The following is a 23,475-nucleotide window of genomic DNA, read 5'->3' on the forward strand; positions in this document are numbered from 1 at the left end:
AAGATCACCTTACGAGAAAGTTCAGACCTCTTGTTTTGTTTTTTGTAAGACTGGGCCTTTAACTGGTGTTAAAATGTGTATATATAATGTGTTTTAGGATCATGTTCCCTCTTTGACTAGAGGCGTGGCTTCGGAGAATGTTAACTTTTAGCCAGAATTTGAGGGGCTTGAAATCCCTTTTCTAGTCCTAAATCTCCACTCTGAAGAGTAAAATACGTAGTAGGTAACAGACACAAGAGTCCCTGCTTCCTCCGCGGCAAAGGCCAGGATGCGAATAACACCAGGGTGATCGAACAGGCCCGGACAAACACTGGGCCAACGCGACCGGCGGGAAAGCGCACGGAAGCTCAGTCTAGCCTGAGCCCTGCCCTCGCAGCCCACCCAAAACGTCCTTTTTAACCCTCCCACCTCCCTGGGGTGAGCAAGACTGCGGAAGAGGAAGTAGTCACGGGCGGGCGGGCGCGCGCGGGCGCAGCCCCTCCTCTCCGTGACGTCGAAGACGCGACGCGTCGTAACGCAGTGAAAACTGGGAAAAGGGGATGAGCTGGGCTGGTTTCCGTCGGGCTAGCGAAGGCTAATTCTTCTTCGAGTTGGTGGAAGATGGGCCTTTGGAGAGGAGGCCGGCGTTAGTCAAGCGCGCCTGGCGCCACGGTGAGTGTAGGTCTGGGTCCTGGCCTTTGTTCCTCGGGAAGCCGTCTGCATTGAACAGCTTTTCTTTTCACAACCTGCTCGTCACCGGGGAGACGGGTCCTGTCCGCCGAGAGGGATGGTACAACCCCGAACATAGAATCGGCTTTTAGAGGAAGGGCCCAACCTCGAGTCTTTCCCGCTGCCTCCCCAGGGTTGTCCAGTGAGTTTCGTGTAGTTTTTTCAGGTTTTCCGGTCTTAGAAGGTGGCCTTGACCATCCCTCGTTCTTCAACACCTAAACCCGACTTTGACCTCCTTCCTCTGGCCTCCGTTTTCTGATTTTCTGCTATCGAGCTACAGTCCCAGGCCTTTAATACAGCCCCTCACAGTGTTTCCCAGTACCTTCTTTGTCTCAGTCAAACTTAGTTTTAGTGCAGTCCAAGTATGAGTTTAAAGAACCTATAAGCTCATCAGTTAAAACTATGACTTCCGTAAATAAAAGCTTTTCTTTGCTAAAATGTGGCCTCTCCTAGTTGTGGGACAAGTAAATTTCACCTCCACTCCACCTTGGAAATTTCAGAACCCTGAATCGCAGTGATGTTCATTTATACATAAAGCTGCAGACTACACTTCGGGTTTAATTCTTTTCTCCAGTTCATTCTGTGACCTTGAAGCAAGTCACTTAATCACTAACAAAATATTTACCTGAAGGAATTTAGTATTTCTTAAGCACCCTGAGGGTTTCAGATGAAAGGGATGTTACTGTTTCTGAATCTGCCAGCAGTGTTAGTTTTGTATATCTTTTGCTGAAGCCATTAAAAATGTCAAGTGGTATTTGTTAAGGAACTGTACCTGTTCTAGGCTTGCTCTGTGGCTTTGCTATGTAAGCAGATTTTGCATTTCAACATTCTGCTTAAGATTCACCGATGAATGTCTTTCCTGATGGATTTAGATAGTTTGTCATGACTCCACAGTACTGGGCCATTTTATCTGAAAGGTGATGTAGGTTGTGCTATGCCTTTATCCTATTGCAGTGGCTGCCTTGAAATGTGTATTCTTTTTCTTGTGACACATTGAGTACATCTTTAAAATTAGATAGTAGGAACCTTATAATAGTAAAACAACAGCTTGTTATTAATGACATAAATATGCATTAATTGCACATAAGTGTGTGGGTATGTATTGTATTCTTTGAGAAAACAATGCATGAGAAAAACTAACAAAAACATTTTAAAGATGTCTTTTTAGTATTTAACTTTATATATTTACCTGACGTTTAATAATCATTATAACTATTTGTTTATTAATATGAACATATTGGGAAAGATCCAAAATGGCTTTTGTAAAGTAAGACAGTTGGAAAATAAATCCAGCACATCAAATTTTTTTCCATAAAATGTCTAGCATTATATTTTCATTATGAATTTTTCTACATGAAGATACAGTTATTTTTGTAGAGATTAAAAGAAAAATGTGCCCATCAAATATGAGTTGTTAACTATATTGGATATACTTAAGGAAACATTTTTTTTTAAAAATCTTGGTTATTGTCCCAATTACCTATTGATATATAACAAATCACTCCAAACAAAGTAGCTTCAAACTGTTATATTTCTCTGGGCTAACTGGAGTCAGCTGGTTGGTTCTCACTTAGAGTTTCATGCATTTGTGGTCAGATAGGCAGCCAGGGTTGAAGTCATCTGAAAGCTTAACTGAGTTGGACATCCAAGATGGCTCATTTGCATGAATGGCAGTTGATGTTGGCTGGTAGTTCAGCTAGGGATGTCATCTGGAGCGCCTGTGCATGGCCTCTTCATGGGGCTTGGACTTCTCGTAGCATGAGTTTGAGTTTCAAAAGCAAGTATTTGAAGAAACAGAAGTGGAAGCTGTCTCTTAGCTTGAACCCAGAAATTGGCATAGCATTACTTCCAACATTCTCTATTAGAGCAGCCAGAGTCCTCCGTCCCACAGATGATAGACCCCTACATATTTTGGAGAGAAGAATATCAAAGAGTTTGTGGCCATCTTTAGCCTACCATAATTTTATTGATAAAGTTGTATTAAAGTAATTTTGGATTTAATAGTAGATGTGGAACAGGGCACACTTCTGATTTCTTTAACCTTAATATTTTGTATTTTCATGGCACATTATAATTTTCAGAGCATTTTTCTGTATGGACTTTTTCATTTGATACCTATGAGAACTCTATAGAAGCAGGTGACTCATTCCCATTTGCAGATGGAGGTAAACTGAGGAGTGGCAGTGGGTGTTGGGGGGGAGGATTTAAGGAATTTGCTCAGAGTCATGTGATAATGGAAAGTGAGACTAAGACCTACAATGCTTTCATAATATAAAGCTTATAGTAAATGTTGAAATGTTATAATTAAGCTTATTTGGAATTCCATATTTATCACCATACTAATTCAAGTAAAATCGCACTCAAGTGTAGTGAATAAAGTCAGTGTCTCTAACACATTACAGTTCAGTTTTTCATGGTCCTGAATTCTCTGAAACATACAAATAATGATGTGAACCTGTATGTCTTTCTAATATAGTATATATATAGTAACAATTGTTACACATTGTAATACCAATTTCAAAACAAAGACCTTAAACAGTTATGGGTCTAGGAATCTTGAACGCTTTATTTTCTCAGTTACAGAATTTTAAAAATGAAAATGATTTCTCATAATTTTTATACCTTGGAAATTATATGACTTAAAATGTTGATTTCAGCTAGAACCTAATTGTCATCTTCGTACCGTTTCACTACTTCTAGTAACATGTTTATATCCATTTTTTATGTCCATGGATCTCTGTCTTGACTGCATGGTAGAATTTACCTGAGGAGCTTTTAAAAAATATCTAGGTGCAAGTCCCATGCTCTGAGATTCTGATTTAACCATTTAGGAGTAGGTTCTGAGCATCGTTATTTTGTTGTTCTGAAGGTGATTCTAATATATGGCTAAGAATGAGAACCATGTCTTTTTTTTTTTTTTCTACATACTAAGTATGATCTGGTTCCCTACTCATTTATTTTGCGTATGCTAAAAAAATTAAGGAGATAAGGAGGGAGAGAATGTATGAAATGGATTATGGTTATAAATATAAGTAGACACCTGTTACGGAAAACAGTTACCCTTCAGGTTTTTTTCTAGGAATAGTCTTAATAAAAGCTACAGATTTTGGCATGGTTTGTTAGTACCTATATGATGGTACTTTGCTTTGTATTAACATTGTTAACTTATCTTTCATCTTAAGAGGTAGAAACTTTGTTAGGAGGTATATATATATATTTTTTTTTTTTTAATTTTTTTTAAAGTAGACTCCATGCCCAGCGTGGAGCCCCACACGGGGCTTGAACTCACGACCCTGAGATCAAGACCTGAGCTGAGATCAAGTCAGACACTTAACCTACTGAGTCACCCGGGCACCCCAGGAGGTATATTCTTTATATTCCCTATAGCTCCTGACACTGCACCTTGAATAGATGTAGATACTCTAAATGTTTGCCAAGTAGAAGATAGTTTATACAGTCAATCTTCAGAACTAGGACTAGTTATTTTCCTTTTTTTTTTAGTTTTGTAAGAACTTTATGAAAATTCTTTGAAGTTCTTTTTCTATGGTTTCCATAATATCACACTTTCCTGGTTTTTCTTCAATCTGTTTCTTCCTCTTTGGGGAACATTCCCCTTCATCCTCCTCCCCACCAAGCCCTTCAAGTATCTTGTCAGTTGTAGAGAAACAAGATTTCATTTTCTTGTTGATTCATTCTCCTGCTTTTAGTTACTAGTATAAATAATGTCTGTGTTTTTAAAAATATACATAAAAGCCAAAAAAAAAAAAAGAAGAAGAAGAAAGGGCGCCTGGGTGGCTCAGTTGGTTAAGCGACTGCCTTCGGCTCAGGTCATGATCCTGGAGTCCCGGGATCAAGTCCCACATCAGGCTCCCTGCTCGGCGGGGAGTCTGCTTCTCCCTCTGACCCTCTTCCCTCTCGTGCTCTCTGTCTCTCATTCTCTCTCTCTCAAATAAATAAATAAAATCCTTTAAAAAAAAATACATAAAAGCCAAGAAAATCAGATTATTTTAAGTCATATCCCAGATAATATATCATTTAAGCATCAATGCTTTGTTACCTCCCAAAACAATAGGGATTATCAAAATTAATGTTAATGCCTTAATAGTTGGTTTAGTATTTGTCTGGTCTCTCTGTGGACCTGATCTCTGCTTACATATTTACATCTCTATCAAGGCATCTTTAGATGTTCCTTTTGCATACATGTTTAAAATTTCCTGTGAATCAGTGATCATTATTTGGGAGTAATTTGCCCACCAGGGGACATTCAGCAATGTCTGGAGACATTTTTGGTTGTCACAGCTGGAGGGGGATGAATTACTACTGGCATCTAGTGGGTAGAGGCCAGGGATGCTGCTAAATATCCTGCAATGCACAGGGCAGCCTCCTATAACAAAGTTTTGGGTTCAAAATAAGAATAGTGCCCAGGTTGAGAAATGCTGCTTGTACACTGATCAGTTTTTTAAACTAGTGTTGGTTTGTTGTTGTTGTTGTTGTTAAACAGCACTACCATTCTGTGTGTGTGTACACACAAGAGAAGATTTTCTGTTTCAGTCAGTCTGTTCTGTTACAAAAGCATATTTCTCCCTTTTTGTGTTCTCTTTTGCAATGGCCTGCTGGTTATTCTTATCCAAAGTATTATTCCTTGTTCCTATTTCCTTCAAATCCGTCTTGCATATCCCCACTTTGACCCGACCTCAGGTATCATTTTCCCCTTCAAGAACTGGCTTGTTGCCTGTTGAATAAATTATAAACAATTCTTGATGGCTTCAGAAGCCCTCCATAATATGACTCCATCTCCTTACCTAATATAATTTATTGTTAGCCAACAGTTATTAAGTGTTGACAGTAAGGACTGAGGTCGGTGCTAGGGATCTAGCATGTCAGAGTAGTGACATGTAAAGAAGATATGTACTCGTAATCCCTTGATCAAATTGATTATTTCCCTGTACTCATGGTCCCCAGTTTACAATGGTTTGACCTAGGATTTTTCAACTTTATGATGGTGTAAAAGTGATACACGTTCAGTAGAAACTGTACTTCAGATTTTGAATTTTGATCTTTTCCCAGGCAGCAGTATGTGGTACTGGGCAGTGACAGTGAGCCACAGTGCCCAGTCAGCCATGTGATGGTGGGGGTGAGCAACGATAGACTTCCAGCTATTCTGTTTTTCACTTTCAGTATAGTATTAAATAAATTACATGAAATATTAACACTCTGTAATAAAATAGCTTTGTGATAGATGGTTTTGCCCAACTATTGGCCAAGGAAGTGTCCTGAGCATGTTTAAGGTAGGCTAGGCTAAGCTGTGATGTTTGTTGGATTAGGTGTATTAATGTATTTTTGACTTAATGGTATTTTCAACTTCTTATGGATTTATTGGGACATAACCCCTTCATGAATTGAGAAGGATTTGTAATTCCTATAGTATTCCTTATTTTTCTCATTGCCTTCCCATACTTAATTCCTCATTTTGTGTCTTTGTTCATGTTGGTTTCCTTTTCTGGAATACCCTCCTTTCTCACTCAATTCATAGCTAAATCTTATCCTTAGGGCTAGTTCTTGTCTCTGCCTCATCACATCATCATGAGCACTTCATACTTATGAGGGTCTTAAAACCTAGTCATAATTGTCATTTGGTTGAAATAGTATACTAAGGCAATGACATAGATTGTACATACTATAGAATTTAGACCAAGAAATGAACTCCCAATAGCTGGGACCATCAAGGATGAAAGAAGTGGAACTTAAGTTGGTCCTTGAAGGAAGAGGGACCAGCACCAAAGAGAGTGCACTCTAGGCTGGATGAAGCTACGCCAAATTTTCTCCTTTTGGGGCACCTGGGTGGCTCAGTCGGTTAAGCGTCTGCCTTCGGCTCAGGTCATGATCCCAGGGTCCTGGGATCGAGCCCCACATCAGGCTGCCTGCTCTGCGGGAAGAGCTTCTCCCTCTCCCACTCTCCCTGCTTGTGTTCCCTCTCTCGCTGTGTCTCTTTCTGTCAAATAAATAAATAAAAATCTTTTTTTTTTTAAGATTTTTATTTATTTATTTGACATAGTGAGAGAGAGCACAAGCAGGAAGAGCAGCAGAGGGAGAAGCAGGCTCCCTGCTGAGCAAGGAGCCCAATGCAGGACTCCATCCCAGGACCCTGGGATCATGACCTGAGCCGAAGGCAGACCCTTAACCAACTGAGCCACCCAGGCATCCCTGAATAAATAAAAATCTTTAAAAAGAAAAATGTTCTGCTTTTTCTGACTTCCCAGTGACTGGAGTCACATATTAATATACAGCGTAGCAATTAATTGTTGGCTTATTATTTAATAGGTATTAATTTGGTCTTGGTAACTAAACTAAGACATTTGGATCAGAAGCTCTGTGTTAGTCTTGAAGCTTGTACCACAGTATAAATTAGTGGACTGCTTTCTTCACAGAAAAGTTTTTGCTACTAGTGTGCTTAATTGATTTACATCTGTCATAAATTTCTTATTTTGTCACAGACTGGTAACAGTTCCCCAGCTGTCTCTGGTCTGTGGGCCACGCTTGAAGTAGCATTGCTCTGCAGAACTTTTACACTTTTTCAGTTGTAACCTATAGTAAGAAATAACATTTTACATTTCAATCCAGTGTTATATGCATACACATACACAACCCAAACTGAAGTTTCATGAAACAATACTTAACCTTACTATATGTGACATGCTCTGATGTTTTCTCTTCAATTTTATTTTTTTAAATGCTGATTGTGACCTTATGGATTTGGAAACACTGCCCTTGGGGCACCTGGGTGGCTCACTCGGTTAAGCATCAGACTCTTGGTTTCAGCTCAGGTCATGATCTCAGGGTGGTGGAATCCAGCCTCCGTGTGGAGCTCTGTGCTCAGTGGGGATTCTGCTTGGGATTCTCTCCCTCTCTCTCTCTCCATCTGTTCCTTCTCCCCCTCCCTCCCTCTCTCTTTCTCTGCCTCCCTGTCCCTCTCAAATAAATAAATAAAAAAAGACAAAAAAAACACTGCTCTCACACAGTTATTAGCTCAGTGCTAGACATATAGTAGATACTCAGAAAATACCAGAAGTTTTAGCAATGACTAATTCTTAAAAGGGTTGAGCCTTCTTAATACTTTAGGATTACTTTAAAATAGTTCATGATTACTTACTTGTCTGTGGCATTTAAACTAGAATGAGTATAGATTGGATTATGTGAAATTTAAGGCAATCAGAAGATATAATGAGTGCTGTTGCTGTTTAAGGGGAGAGATGGACTGAGATGATGGATGCCCAATGGAGACAAACTTTGCTCTACTTTTAGCATTGCCAAGGACCTAGGCAGTGGCTGGTGTGAAGCCCTAGTTAAGATATCAGGACCAGTTTGAATGACCACAAACCTCAGTCTTCACCTTTTTACTTTTTAGTCTTCACTCTGGTTCAAGTCATCTATCTTTACTCTTTCTCTTTGGAAGAATCAGAAGGCTGTCATAAACAGAGAGGGGGATACATATGCCTTCCTTCCCCCCCCCCCCCCCCCCCCATTTTGTTAACTGATTTTCAGCACTGTCTGGATTTCACTTTTGGAGCATTGCTGTGTGACTAAAGCTGAAGTATTTAATCTTTATCAGATTTACACATCTTAAGAAAATTATTTTTTTAGAACTTTAATTTTTCTCACATATACTTTGTTTTTATTTTTTAATGCACAATCCTTTTTGAAGCATAACATAGTTTTAATAGATTGTATGTTATATTTAGTTCTAGATATAAACAAATAGGTTCTATAAATTATTTGAGTTCTATACTTATTGAACATTCTTTTATAAGTATCAGTAGGATTGTTACAACAACAAAAAACTGCAGCTGCTCTTTTCCTTGTTTTTACTGTTGCAGCCAAAATAAAGAAATTGTGAATTCATTCAGTCATATATTATGTCAACCTATTTTGAAATCTTTTTAAAGGCAAAGTGCAGCAGAATGATCAAGAATTTAACACATTATACTTCACGTAGATTTAAGTTGCATGTGTATCCTTCTTTGCTTTCTCATTTGATTAGGGGAAAATACCCTGTACATTGTACTTTGACTTCTGCAGAAATCTGTGATTGTAGAGGCTGAAACAGCAATTAAAGTAAGGCTGTAAGTATTTTTAACACCAGGCATCTTATTTGACAGTGTCACTTATATAATTTTGTAAATGAAAATGAAAACAACTGTGGTCCTTTGATGACATTATCAGAGAAAATTGTTACTTATTTCAGCTGTTCTCAAAAATCATATAAGGACAGGAGAGCCTGACTGGTTCAGGTCAGTAGAATGTGCTGCTCTTGATCTCAGCACTGTAAGTTTGAGCTTCACATTGGATGTAGAGATTACTGAGGGGCACCTGTGTGGCTCAGTCAGTTGAGCTTCTGACTCTTGATTTCAGCTCAGGTCATGATTTCACGGTTGTGAGATAAAGCCCTGTATCGGGCTCTGCACTCAGCATGGAGTCTGTTTGTCCCTCTCTCTGCTCCTTCCCTCTGCTCATGCTTCCTCTCTCCCTCTCTCTAAAATAAATAAAAATCTTAAAAAAAATAAATCTTTAAAAAAATCAACTAAGGATAGAAAAGTTAACTTTAAACTGTCAGTAAAAACTTTGTTACTATAATCTTATACCTTCCCTCCATGTGTCTAATCGTTAGCCAAGTCCTCTATCTTTGCAGTGTCTCATGTATCTGCCTCCTTCATTTCCATCTCTCCTGCCCTAGTTCTGACCTTCATCATCTTTCCTTAGGATCATTATCATAGATTACTAGTGTCTTTCTTGTCTTGTCTTTTAAAGCCTAACTCTGTAGCATTTCAGTTTGGATCACATAACTCTTCTTCAGAACCTTGTGGTTTTCTATTACGTTTAGAAAACAAAGTAAATGCTTTATTGTGACATTTAAGGTCTTGTATTTTCTGTTCCCAGACTATTTTTTCAGGCTTTCCTATCTAGTAGATCCTTGCTCATTCTCTGTATTGGCTAGTTCCTAAAGATGTTCTTTACTCTCGTGGTTTTTTCCCCTCATACAGTACCTCTTCTCTGTTAAAAACCTTCTCCTACCAAGATTCACGTAAATGTTGTCTTTTCCAAGATCCCTCTAGTCATACTTAATCTTTCTTCTTAATTTGTCTTATTGTATGTTATTTATAACTCTTTAGAGTTAGATATCTTACTGTGTTGTATTACCACTGCTTACAACTTTTTCTTTCACATTAGTTTTTTTAAACTTTTTGGGGAAAGGTATCACATCCAATCTTTGAGTTCCTGGAAGCACAATGTCTTCTATACAGCAGGATATCTGTGAATGTTTGAATTGAATTTAACCTTGAGATAGGTAATGGTTTACAATTTTAAGTTACCTAGGTAGCACATGTAGTTTTTATATTAGTTTTTCCAAGAGCCAAGCTTTAAAGGTAAACATGAGAAACAGATTCACCTGAGAGTATATTCTAGACCTTTATTTTAGAAGATTCAAATCAATAGCTTTCTTTCCCCAGCCAAGAAACCTAATTGTCATGAATCAACAAAATAGACTCTTGACTTTTTGAACATACATTCTGTGGTTAGACCACTAGCACTTGTGCCCCAGATAGAGGATAGAATTGGAAAAACAGATACTTTCAGACTGGTACCTGGCTAATCTGCCTAATTCTGGCTTCAGTCCCTTTCTTAGTACACTTAGTAGTATCACCAACAAAAAGTGATTGGGCTTTTGGGGAATTACATTTCAAGAGGTAGCCTGTATCAGGGGAGCAAATACTGGCTTTCTCTTGGTTAAGTAAGCTTCAGATCTTAGCTGAACTAGTTGAGGGCAGAAAAGTCAAGAGTAGCTCTTGTTACTGTTATCTTACTGTCTTCTGGCCCTCAATTATAGTCCCACCTCCAATGTCCCCTGCCTGTACCACAGGTTTCCTTAAACACCTTCCCAAAGAGTTAGTTTCTTGACCTTACTTTGCTTCCCCTTAGTCAAATGTATTTCTCCTCAACTGTTGCTTCTTCTTATTTCAGTAGAAATCATGTTTCTGGAGAACCATCCCACTCTATCCCAGCATTCTCTTTTTTATTGCCAGTTTGTTGTTGTTTTAAGTTATCTACAGCCTGCTTCCATGTCTTTATTCCTTAATGCTCATGTTCTTGCTTCCATTCACACCACTGTATGGAAGCTGTCTGTACTCCAAAAGTTTTATGTGTCAGGCTCTTCCAGTATTCCAAATATATTTTTTAAATCAATATTTAAATATTTAAATAAAAATATTTAAAAACATACATATTTTGTGTTTGCTTGTGTTACCCATACTTCCTAACTTTCACATGTGTCTGGGTATTTTCATGTTTATAAGCAATTGCACATTTTCATTCGTATTTGCATTGTTATACAATATAGTTAATAGTTTTCTTTAAAAATTTTTATGAAATATAATAAGTATGTTACTTATATTCTTTTATATGTTATAAAGCATTATAGTAAAATGATTACCCTGTGATCACCTTTGAATGTGCCACCCAACTTGAGGAATAAAACCTTATTGGTATCCCTAAAGCTCCTTGTATGTGCCTCCTGATTACATCCTCTGCCTCCCCAGAAATAGAATTTTCTGTTTATCATTTCCTGTCTGCCTTTATAGGTTTACTTTATTTGTATCCTTAGGCAATACACTATTCAATTTAGTTTGTTTTTAAACTTTATACAAATGGTGTATATGCCATACACACCATGTGTATTCCTGTTTTTTTCACTCAGAGTTGAGGGGATAAGCAGGAGGTGAGAATATGGTGGGTGTGGGGAGGAGAGGGTGTTCTCTGGTTAAACTGTTTATCCTGCGACATCAAGGACCATGTCTTATATACTTGTTGTATCTTTAACACATAGCTTAGTGTTTTTTGCAAATTAAGATACTCAGATGATGCTGTTGTCTCTGTAATTGTGAGGAAATCCAAGGGATCCCTATCATACTCTTTACTTAATGGGTGCTCTTAGCTGGTTTGGTGATGAATTGTTAATGAATTAGATATCTAACTAGAAGGACATATTTAGTGTTTGTTGATCCATTTGGGTGTAATGGTGTGGTCCAGAAGTTTTTTCCCTCTCCTATCACTATAGCTTTAGAGACAGAACACAGCCGGGAGTGAAAAGTGTAGAAAGTACTTATGTATGAAATCATTGTCTCTAAATGCATAGATCTGAAACTACTAAATAAAGTGTTTGGCTAAACATGTTTGTAGACACATAGAGCAAGTATAGATGGAAAAAAATGAACATTTTAAAAATGTAACATATAGAGAAAAATAGCTAGGTTTGGTGACTAAGAGTGGGTTAATTTCACAGGGTTAGAAGGGATGAGTTTCAAATCACAAAGTATTAGTATAAAACATGACTCAAATCAAAGCAAATCAGGGCACCTTTGGAGTTTCACGTAAGTGAACAGATGCCTTCCACCCCCCCCCCCAGTTGTACCTTAGCTTTTCAGGATTAGATATTTATGGATGACCATTCATCTAATAAAAGTGAATTGGTAAAATAAAGAGCATTAAGATAGTGAAGTGATAGGGAAAAAAAGTTATAATCTCTTAAATGCATTTATGTAACTACAGGCATACCTTGGAGGCATTATGAGTTCAGTTCCAGACCACTGCAATAGAAGAAATATCACAATAAAAAGAATCAAATGAATTTTTTTGTTCTGCAGTGTATATAAAAGTTATGTTAACACTGTACTGTAGTCTAGTTAGTGTGTGATAGCATTATGTCTAAAAAAAATGTACAGTCCTTAATTAAAAAAATACTTTATTGCTGCCTGGGGAGATGGTGGAGTAGGAGGACCCTAAGCGCACCTTGTCCCAGGGGTAGTACTAGATAATGCTCACATCAGCATAAATAACGCAGAAAACAATTTGAAGACTGGCAGAACAAACTTCACAACTAAAGATAGAGAAGAGGCCACATCAAAGATGGTAGGAAGGGCAAAGACACGGTTTGAGAGCAAAATGGCCTGCAGCTGTCTGTGTTGGGGAGGGAACTGGTGGTGAGAAGGGTGAAAAACAGACTTTCACACCAGGGAGCCCACAGAGAAGATGATTCTCCATAACCATTTGCTTTGAAAGTGAGAGGAGCTGCATTTTCAGAGTTCCAACAACCAGTGGGACTTACAGTCTGGAATTTTATTTTATTGTATTTATTTATTTTTTATTTTTTAAAGATTTTATTTATTTATTTGACAGAGAGAGACACAGCGAGAGAGGGAACACAAGCAGGGGGAGTGGGAGAGGGAGAAGCAGGCTTCCTGCAGAGCAGGCAGCCTGATGCAGGGCTTGATCCCAGGACCCTGGGATCATGACCTGAGCCGAAGGCAGACGCTTAACAACTGAGCCACCCAGGCACCCCCTCAGCCTGGAATTTTAAAAATCAGCAGGCTTGGTTCTGGAAGAGCCAGGAGGGCATTAGGAAGTGAGTCCCCAACCTTGAAGAGACAGCACAACAAACAGCCTGCAGAGATACAGACTGGAAGCAGTAGTGAAAAATATTGGGGGCAAACAGGAGGGAGAGTAATTTACTCATCTCAGAGTGTGGCCTGAAGAGGCAGGGGATCACGGGGAGACCGCATCAGGAACAAAGGAGCTGGTACATGCCATTTCCTTCCCCTACCACCCAGTATAAACACACTGCCAGCTGCAGGAACCAGCACAGCACCAACATTCACTACTTAACTTGCATACACCAAGCCCCAGCCCCATGCTTCAGCAGATCTGCCCTTCCCAGTCATACTTGGCTCAGTCTGGGCACTGCAGTCCCCCTGCCCTAGAATACTGGTGCAGACCCCACCAACACTTTGTCTCTTGACCCTCGCGTTTTGTGGGACCTCAGTTCTGCCAGCAGCAGTGGTACATCTCATTTTGCAAGCAGACCACCACACACCTTGTTAAAACACACCCCACCCAGCCTGGACCAAGCCCTGCCTACAACAGGCAAAGAGCCTCTGCTAACAACTGGACTGAAGGAAAAAGAGGCTAGTTTTCAACAATAGAGCACATATAACACACATAGGAGACACTTCCTGAAGCACCAGGCCCTGGGGAACAGGGGACATTGCACACAGGGCACTACAGGACCTCTTCTTCATAAGGCCGTTACTGTGAAGAGCAAGAGATATAGCTGACTTTTCGAAAACACAGAAGCAGACACAGAGAGTTAAACAAAATGAGGAGATAGAGAAATATGTCCCAAATGAAAGAACAAGACCAAACCACACAAGAGACCTAAGTAATATGCCTGATAGAAAATTTAAAGTAGGGGCGCCTGGGTGGCTCAGATGGAGCATCTGCCTTCAGCTCAGGTCATGATCCCAGGGTCCTGGGATTGAGCCCTGCATTGGGCTCCCTGCTTGGCAGGGAGCCTGCCTCTCCCTCTCCCTCTCCCTCTACTGTTCCCCCTGCTTGTGCTCTCTTGCTCTCTCTGTCAAATAAATAAATAAAATCTTTTAAAAAAGGAAAAAGAAAATTTAAAGTAATTATCACACAGATAGTCACTGGACTTGAGAAAAGAGTGGAGGACATCAGTGAGACCCTTAAAGAGAGAAAAAAATCAGATATCAAGAACATAATAAATAAAATTAAAAATACACTTGATGGAATAAGTAGCAGGATAGATGAAGCAGAGAAATGAATTAATGACCTGGAAGACAGAATAATGGAAAGTAATCAAGCTGAGCAAAGTAGAGGAAAGAAAATTTTGTAAATTGAGAAGAGTCTTAAGAACTTGGTGACTCCATCAAAGCGTAATAACATTCACATTATAGGGATCCCAGAAGAAGAAGAGGTAAGGGGGCAGAAAATTTATTTGAAGAAATACTAGCTGAAAACTTCCCTAATCTGGGGAAGGAAATATATCCAGATCTAGGAGGCACAGAGATTGTCCCCAAAAATTCAGTGCAAGGAGGTCCACCCCAAGACACATGGTAATTAAAAAAGCAAAAAGTAGGGGCGCCTGGGTGGCTCAGTCTTTAAGCACCTGCCTTCGGCTGAGGTCATGATCCCAGGGTCCTGGGATCGAGCCCCGCATTGGGCTCCCTGCTCTGTGGGAAGCCTGCTTCTCCCTCTCCCACTCCCCCTGCTTGTGTTCCCTGTCTTGCTGTGTCTCTGTCAAATAAATAAATCTCTTTAAAAAAAAAATAAAAAAAGCAAAGGGTAGTAATAAAGAAAAAATTTTAAAGCTGCAGAGAAAAGGGATAAAAGGGAAACCCCATAAGGCTATCAGCATATTTTGCAGCAGAAACTTTTCAGGCCAGAAGAGAGTGGCATGATATATTCAAAGTCCCAAAAGGAAAAAATCTGCAGCCAACAATACTCTATCCATCAAGACTATCATTCAGAAGAGGAGAGAGAGAGTTTCTCAGACAAAACTGAAGGAGTTCATGAGCACTAAACCAGCCCAACAAGAAATATTAAAGGGAACTCATTGAGTGGAAAGGAAAGACCATGAGAGTATGAAAAGTAAAAAACAAAAGCAGTAAAAATAAGTATTTCTTTAAAAATCAGTTAAGGGATTCATAAAAATAAATGGATGTAAATTGTCACACCAATATACCTAAAACTTGGGGTGGGAGAGGAGTACGGAATAGATAGGTTCAAACTTAAGCAGTCATCAACTTAATATGAACTGCTATGCAGATGTTATATACAAACCTAATGGTAACCACAAATAAAAAACCAGTAATAGGGCGCCTGGGTGGCTCAGTCAGTTAAGCATCTGCCTTCAGCTCAGGTCATGATCTCAGGGTCCTGGGATCAAGGCCTGCGTCGGGCTCCCTGCTCCGCGGGAAGCCTACTTCTCCCTCTCCCACTCCCCCTGCTTGTGTTCCCTTTCTCGCTGTGTCTCTCTCTGTCAAATAAATAAATAAAATCTTAAAAAACAAAAAAAACAAAAACCAGTAATAGATATGCAAAGAACAAAGGAAAAGGAATCCAAGTTATCACTAAAGAAAGCCAACAAACTATGAAAGAGAGCAAGAGAAGAAAGAATAAGAGAAAAATCTATAAAAACAACCACAAGACAAGTAACAAAATGTCAGTAATTACATATCTATTAATACTTAACTGTGAATGTAAATGGACTAAACAAAAGTCATAGATAGAGTGGTTAATAAAACAAGGTACATCTAGATGCTGCCTGCAAGAGACTCATTTCAGACCAAAAGACACTTGCAGATTAAAAGTGAGGAGATGGAGAAACATTTACCATGCAGATGGATGCCAAAAGAAAGCCAGGGCAGCAGTACTTTATGTTGGACAAAATAGACTTTAAGACAAGACTATAACAGAGACAGAGACATTAAATAATCACAAAGGGGACAATCCAGCAAGAAGATACAACAATTATAAATACTTCCGCACCCAACGTGGGAACTTCCAAATGCATAAAACTGTAGGAAATAATCAGTAGTAATACAGGAACAATAAGGGACTTTAACACCCCATTTGCATCAGTGGACAGATCATCCAAACAAAATCAGCAGAGAAATACTAGTTTTGTTATTATTATTACTATTTTTTTTTTTTTTTAGCTATTTAATCTCTACACCCAACGTGAGGCTCAAACTCTTGACTCCGAGATCAAGAGTCACCTGCTCTTCCAACTGAGCCAGCCAGACACCCTGGAAATAGTAGCTTGCTTGCTTGCTTGCTTGCTTGCTTTATTTATTTATTTATTTATTTATTTATTTATTTATTTATTTATTTTTAAGATTTTATTTATTTGACAGAGAGAGACACAGCGAGAGAGGGAACACAAGCAGGGGGAGTGGGAGAGGGAGAAGCAGGCTTCCCGCTGAGCCGGGAGCCCAATGCGGGGCTCGATCCCAGGACCCTGGGATCATGACCTGAGCCGAAGGCAGACGCTTAACGACTGAGCCACCGAGGCGCCCGGAAATAGTAGCTTTAAATGACCACTGGACCAGATGGACTTACCAGATATATTCAGAACATTCCATCCTAAAACATTAGAATACACATTCTCCACAATAGATCACCTATAAATCCACAAAACAAGCCTTAACAAATTCAGGAAGATCAGAGTCATACTATGCATCTTTTCTGACCACAACATTGTGAAACTAGAAATCAACCACAAGAAAAAATCTGCAAAGACCACAAGTATATGGAGGTGAAATAACATGCTACTACGTAATGAGTGGGTCATCCAAAAAAATCAAAGAAGGAATAAAAAATTACATGGAGACAAATTAAAATGAAAACAATGATCCAAAATCTTTGGGATGCAGCAAAAGCAGTTCAAAGGGGGAAGTTTATAGCAATACAGGTCTACCTCAAGAAGCAAGAATAATCTCAAACAACCTAACCTTAGAGAAACTAGAGAAAGGAGCTAGAGAAAGAAGGAGCTAGAGAAAGAAGAACAAACATACTTAAAACCAGCAGAAGGAAGGAAATAACAAAGATTAGAGCAGAAAAAGCAATAGAACAGATCAATGAAACGAGGAGCTGGCTCTTTGAAAAGATAACAAAATTGGTAAACTGGTCAGACAAAAAAAAAAAGAGAGTGAACTCAAATAAAAGTATAAATGAAAGAGGAGAAATAACAACACCACAGAAATACAATTGTAGAGAATATTATGAAAAATTATATGCCAACAAATTGGACAACCCAGAAGAGATGGATAAAATCCTAGAAGCATATAGGCTACCAAAATTAAAGCAGGAAGAGAGAGAAAATTTGAACAGACCAGTTACCAGTAAGGAAATTGAGTCAGTAATGAAAAACTCCCAACAAAAGTCCAGGACCAGATGACTTCACAGAATTCTACCAAACATTTGTTTTATTTTTTTAAGATTATTTATTTATTTATTTGACAGAGACACAGCGAGAGAGGGAACACAAGCAGGGGGAGTGGGAGAGGGAGAAGCAGGCTTCCCACCAAGCAGGGAGCCCGATGCAGGGCTCGATCCCAGGACTGCGGGATCATGACCTGAGCCTAAGGCAGATGGTTAACAACTGAGCCACCCAGGCGCCCCTCTACCAAACATTTAAAGAAACGTTAATACCATTCTTCTCAGACTATTCCAAAAAATAGAAGAGAGAAAAACTTTCACATTTATTCTGTGAAGCCAGTACCACCCTGATACCAAAACCAGATAAAGACACCACAAAAAAAAGCACTACAGGCCAATATATCCAATGAACATAGATGCAGAAATCCTCAACAAAATATTAGCAAACTGAATCCAAGAATACATCAAAAAAATCATACATCACAATCCAGTGGATTTATTCCCAGGATGCAAGGGTGGTTCAATATTCACAAATCAATCAACATGATGCATCACATCAGTAAAAAGAATGGAAACCATATGGTCATTCCAATAAATGCGGCAAAAGCATTTGACAAAGTACAACATCCATTCGTAATAAAAACCCTCAATGAAGTAGGTTTAGAGGAAACATACCTCAACATAATAAAGGCCATCTATGAAAAACATAGCTAATATCCATCCTTAATGGGCAAAAACAGAGCTTTCCTCTAAGGTCCGGAACAAGACAAGAATGTCCACTCTCTCCACTTTTATTCAACATAGTACTGGAAGTCCTAGCCACAGAAATTAGGCAACAAAAAGAAATAAAGGCACCCAAATTGATAAGGAAGAAGTAAAACTTTCACTATTTGTAGATGACATGATACTATATATAGAATACCCCAAAGATTTCACCAAAAAAGAACTCGAACTGATAAGTCAGTAAAGTGACAGGATACAAAATCAGTGTACAGAAATCTGTTGGCATTCCTATATGCTAATAATGATGCAGCAGAAAATTAAATTAAGAAAAGAATTCCGTTTACATTTGCACCAAAACTAATGAAATATCTAGGAATAAGCTTAACCAAGGAGGTGAAAGACCTGTGCTCTGAAAACTATTAAACATTCATGAAAAAAATTGAGGATGACAAAAAGAAATGGAAAGATATTCCATGCACATAGGTTAGAAGAACAAATACTGTTAAAATGTCTATACTACCCAAGGCAATCTACAGATTTAATGCAATCTCTATCAAAATACCAACAACATTTTCCATTGAACTAGAGCAAACAATCCTAAAATTTGTATGGTAACACAAAGGACCCCACATAACCAAGGAAATCTTGAAAAAGAAAAAACAAAACTGGAGATACCAGAATTCCAGGCTTCAAGTTATGTTACAAAGCTGTAGTAATCAAAACAGTGTGATACTGTTTTGACAGTAGATCAGTGAACCAGACAGTAGATCAATGGACCAGAATAGAAAACCCAGAAATCAACCCACAATTACATGGTCGATCTTTGACAAAGGAGGCAAGAATATACAGTGGGAAAAAGACAGTCTCGTCAACAAATAGTTTTGGACTATCTGGACAGCTAAATACAAAAGAATGAAACTGGGCCACTTTCTCTAACCATACACAAAAATAAACTCAAAATGGATTAAAGATCTAAATGTGAGACCTGAAACCATAAAAATCCTAGAAGAGATCACAGGCAGTAATTTCTCTGATATTGGCCATAGCAACATTTTTCTATGTCTCGTGAGGCAAGAGAGAAAAAAGCAAAAATAAACTGTTGAAACTACATCAAAGTAAAAACTGCAAAGTAAAGAAGGAAACAAAGGCAACCTACTGAATGGCAGAAGATATTTCCAAATGACATATCCAGTAAAGGGTTAGTATCCAAAATATATAAAGAACTCCTACAATCCCACACCCAGAAAACTAATGCAATTAAAAAATGGGTAGAACACATGAGCAGACTTTTCTTCAAAGACATAGATGGCCAACAGACACATGTAAAGATGCTCTGTATCACTTTTCAGGGAAATGCAAATCAAAACTACGATGAGATACCACCTCACACCTGTCAGAATGGCTAAAATCAAAAACACAAGAAACAAGTGTTGGCAAGGATGTGAAGAAAAAGGAACCCTCATGCACTGTTGGTGGGAATGCAAACTGGTACAGCCACTCTGGAGAACAGTTTGGAGGTTCCTCAAAAAGTTAAAAAATAGAACTACCCTGTGATCCAGCAATTGCACTACTAGATATTTACCCCCAAAATACAAAAACAATAATTGAAAGGGATACATGCACCTCTTTGTTTATTGCAGCATTATTTACAATAGCCAAATTATGGAATCAACCCAGTGTCCATTGATAGGTGAATGGAAGATGGTGGTATATGTGTGTATATATATATAATGGAGTATTATTCAACCATACAAAAAGAATGAAATCTTGGGATGTCTGGGTGGCTCAGTTGGTTAAGCATCTGACTCTTGATACCCCCTCAGGTCATCATCTCAGGGTCATGAGATTGAGCTCTGCATCAGGCTCCAGTCTGAGCATGGAGCCTGTTTAGGATTTTCTCTCTCCTTCTCCCTCTGCCTCCCCCTCACCTCCCCTTCTTTTTATTAACTGGTATTATCAATGAGAAAGGGAAATATTTCTTTTTTTTTTTTTTAAAGATTTTATTTATTTGACAGCACAAGTAGGCAGAGTGGTAGACAGAGGGAGAAGGAGAAGCAGGCTCCCTGCTGAGCAGGGAGCTCGATGTGGGGCTCGATCCCAGGACCCTGGGATCATGACCTGAGCCGAAGGCAGATTCTTAACGACTGAGCCACCCAGGTGCCCCAAAAGGAAAATATTTCTAAATGAAACTTCTATTTGTGATCTATACATTAATGCAGATTTAGCAGTGGAAAAATATGAACGCTCTTAATTCTGTTAATTCCTTTGACAGGAAAATTCTTAATACTTAAGGCAAAGTGATACAATAGTTCATTTAGTTAATGAATATTTTTTTTTTCAAAGGTTAATGAATATTTTAAAAAATTAATTTATTGATACCTTGAATGTCTTGAATTCCCAAAATGGGTACACAAGATAATTTAAAATTCACTTTTTTTTTTTTTTCAGATTTTATTTTATTTTTGTATTATGTTATGTTAGTCACCATACACTACATCATTAGTTTTTGATGTAGTGTTCCATGATTCATTATTTGCGTGTAACACCCAATGCTCATTACAACACGTGCCCTCCTTAGTTTAGGATTTTCATGCTTTTTCACGGTTCACTTGTTTTGTTGTCAAGAAATTATTTGTGTTCGTTTTGTTTCAGAAAAGAACTGCTTTTAATGAAGTATACCATCCATTGTGAAAGTGGAAAAGTAAAGATTATTCATCATGCCTGCTGTGGCTTCAGTTCCTAAAGAACTCTACCTCAGTTCTTCACTAAAAGACCTCAATAAGAAGACAGAAGTTAAACCAGAGAAAATAAGCACGAGGAAGTATGTATCCTTTGCCAGTTTCACTGAATCATATATTAATTTTTAGTTCATTTCCTTATTATTAAGTGTGTTAGTAAGTAGTCAGTTTGAAGTTTATTTGAAAAACGGCATCATCACATGAATAAAGTAAGACCTCCTTAGAGAAGTTCTTAACTTTATCTTGGCAGAATATATTCTGCTAAAATGCATATTTTCTGTTCTCTGGACAGTGTATCAGATTATAAGTTTAAGAGGTAAAGACTACAAGGTTTCTACAAAACTCATTCAGCCACAATTAATGTCTTTTCTTAAAACAGTATAGATACACTTCTTAATTAAAGATCATTTTTATCCTTGTATATTTCACATATAAGATATTACCCTAGCAGTCTTTATTTGATTAAAAGAGGAGAAACATGTATTTTTTTTGTCTAATATTTAGCAAAGCATTAATTTGTGCCAATTTGACATGAACTTTCAATCTAATGATTTGTTTTATGTGTTTTTATTTTTGAAGACATAGTCTATCTACCTGCTGAGGTAGAGGCTAGAGATGATACTTCACTGATAATGATTACAAAATCTACTGAAATAAAATATAGTAGGGAGGAATTTTGGTATTTACTGAAAGTAATATTGCTAAAAATGGGGTATCAGTAAAATTGTTAACTTGTTGATAGTTTTATCTCTGTTAAGGGACAAAAAAGCAATAGCGGAACTTTTCCTCTAAATTAATTTTGACTGACAAAGGAGAAGATTTGGAGATAAATAAGTAACTATATTATTAATAGAGTTGGAAATAAAAGTTTCAGAAAAAAAGGTGGATTTAGCCAGCCATATATCCCAGACTTGGGGCAAACAGATTTTAGAAATCAGAGAGAAAAGAGGTGTTCCATGGCTCCTCCATAAATGGGAGGCTCTTAAAAAAATGATATATATGATCCCAAATGAACCTATGAAGAGGCATCTGAAGAGACCTATGAATGCACAGGGACATCTTTATGAGTCATTTTCTAAAGGAAATAGAAGGTGGAAAGAAAACAAAACATCAGGGATGAAGAGGAGAGAATAGTAGGAACTTTAAAGAAAGTCAGAAAAGAAAATCCCAAAATGAACTGACATTTGTATTACAGTGGACAAAATGGGCTTTTAAAAAACAGATCTTTTCAGAGACAGGAAGAATAAGAGAGGGATTGGCCTACTTCTTGAGCTAAGTTGGTAATATTGATGGGATAACAGAGAAAACAGTTCTGTTTAACTTCTGTTGATGGGGCGCTTGGGTGGCTCAGTCCGTAAAGTGTCCGACTCTTAATTTTGGCTCAGGTCATGATCTCTGGGTCGTGAGGTTGACCCCCATGTTGGACCCTGTGGAGAGTTGGCCCCCCCACCGTGGAGCCTGCTTAAGATTCTCTCCACCACCACCCCCCCACCCCCCTGGTTCTTGAGTGCAGGTGCTCTCTAAAATAAATAAATAAAAATTTAAAAATAAATAAAAACTTCTGAATGACTTTCAAATAGAAAACAATGGGAAAGATAAAGCCTCTTGAAGCTTTCTGAGATCTTCATCTAATCCTGAGACAAATCAGTTCATTCTAGCAATGTCTGGTTTAGCTCTGGGACCACCCTGATCCCATAGGAAGTGGTGTGTCAGCAGGACTCCCTAAATATACCACAAACTCATGTTCTTGCTATGGCATAGCACTATTCTAAAGAATGATAGAATCCTTTTAGGATTTTTAGCTGTTTCACTATACTCACAGTGGCACTGTGGCCATCTCAGCTTGATCTGCTACATATAAGCTCATGAGATACACATGCATCAGAGTGAAAGAAGTTTAGATAAAAGTTTAGAAAGAAGTTTAGATAAAACTTGCTCCTATTCCTAAGCTCTTCTAGAGAATCTCCTTACTAGCTTTGGTTTGATTTATCTCTATCCTAGGACCGTGATGCCATGCTAGGCAGGGTGTACATATGCTAGGCAGGGTGTATCTTTGGTCCTAAATATAACTTTGGCCCTGTTCCTTTATGTGGTGTTCTTAGCATGGCCAACTTCATCATTAATCCATGTTTTAGTTGTGGAGCAGATTGAAAATTATAGAAAACAAGAAATACTGCTCTGTATATATGTTTTTGATAAAGCACATTATATATAAGCATTAGTACTATAACCGGGTTGCCAAAACTTTAGTCCTCAGTGATCGAATTCCTCTTGCAGAAATGCCTATTTTATTAATTTGCTTTCTAAAGATTGTTAACCAGGCACATGACCTTAGAATGAATGCCACAGAATCCTCAAATATTTTACCAAAGTGGAATTTTAAGATGACTTGTTTTTAGACTTGTTTTAGACTTTAAATCTCTTTTCCTTCCAGCACCAGGGTGCAATTTGGTCATTCTGTAGAAAACTTTAACCAAGTAAAAAGATTGAACTCATGTCTCTTTCCCTGTCCCTAGTT

At 38.2% G+C, this 23,475-nt stretch overlaps 1 protein-coding gene across 1 annotated transcript in view; it reads left to right on the forward strand.

Annotated features, from left to right (window-relative positions):
- The first annotated feature begins 540 nt into the window (after positions 1–540).
- Positions 541–23,475, forward strand: part of USP8 (ubiquitin specific peptidase 8) — a 75,218-nt gene continuing 52,283 nt past the window's right edge. The window contains 2 exon segments of the mRNA XM_021693915.2: positions 541–651; positions 20,872–21,040. Of these exon segments, the coding sequence (XP_021549590.1) occupies positions 20,937–21,040 (104 nt within the window). The 5' untranslated portion in view covers positions 541–651; positions 20,872–20,936.

The sequence above is a fragment of the Neomonachus schauinslandi genome, chromosome 9 (genome assembly GCF_002201575.2).
Source record: "Neomonachus schauinslandi chromosome 9, ASM220157v2, whole genome shotgun sequence".
In the NCBI taxonomy this organism is placed as follows: Eukaryota; Metazoa; Chordata; class Mammalia; order Carnivora; family Phocidae; genus Neomonachus; species Neomonachus schauinslandi.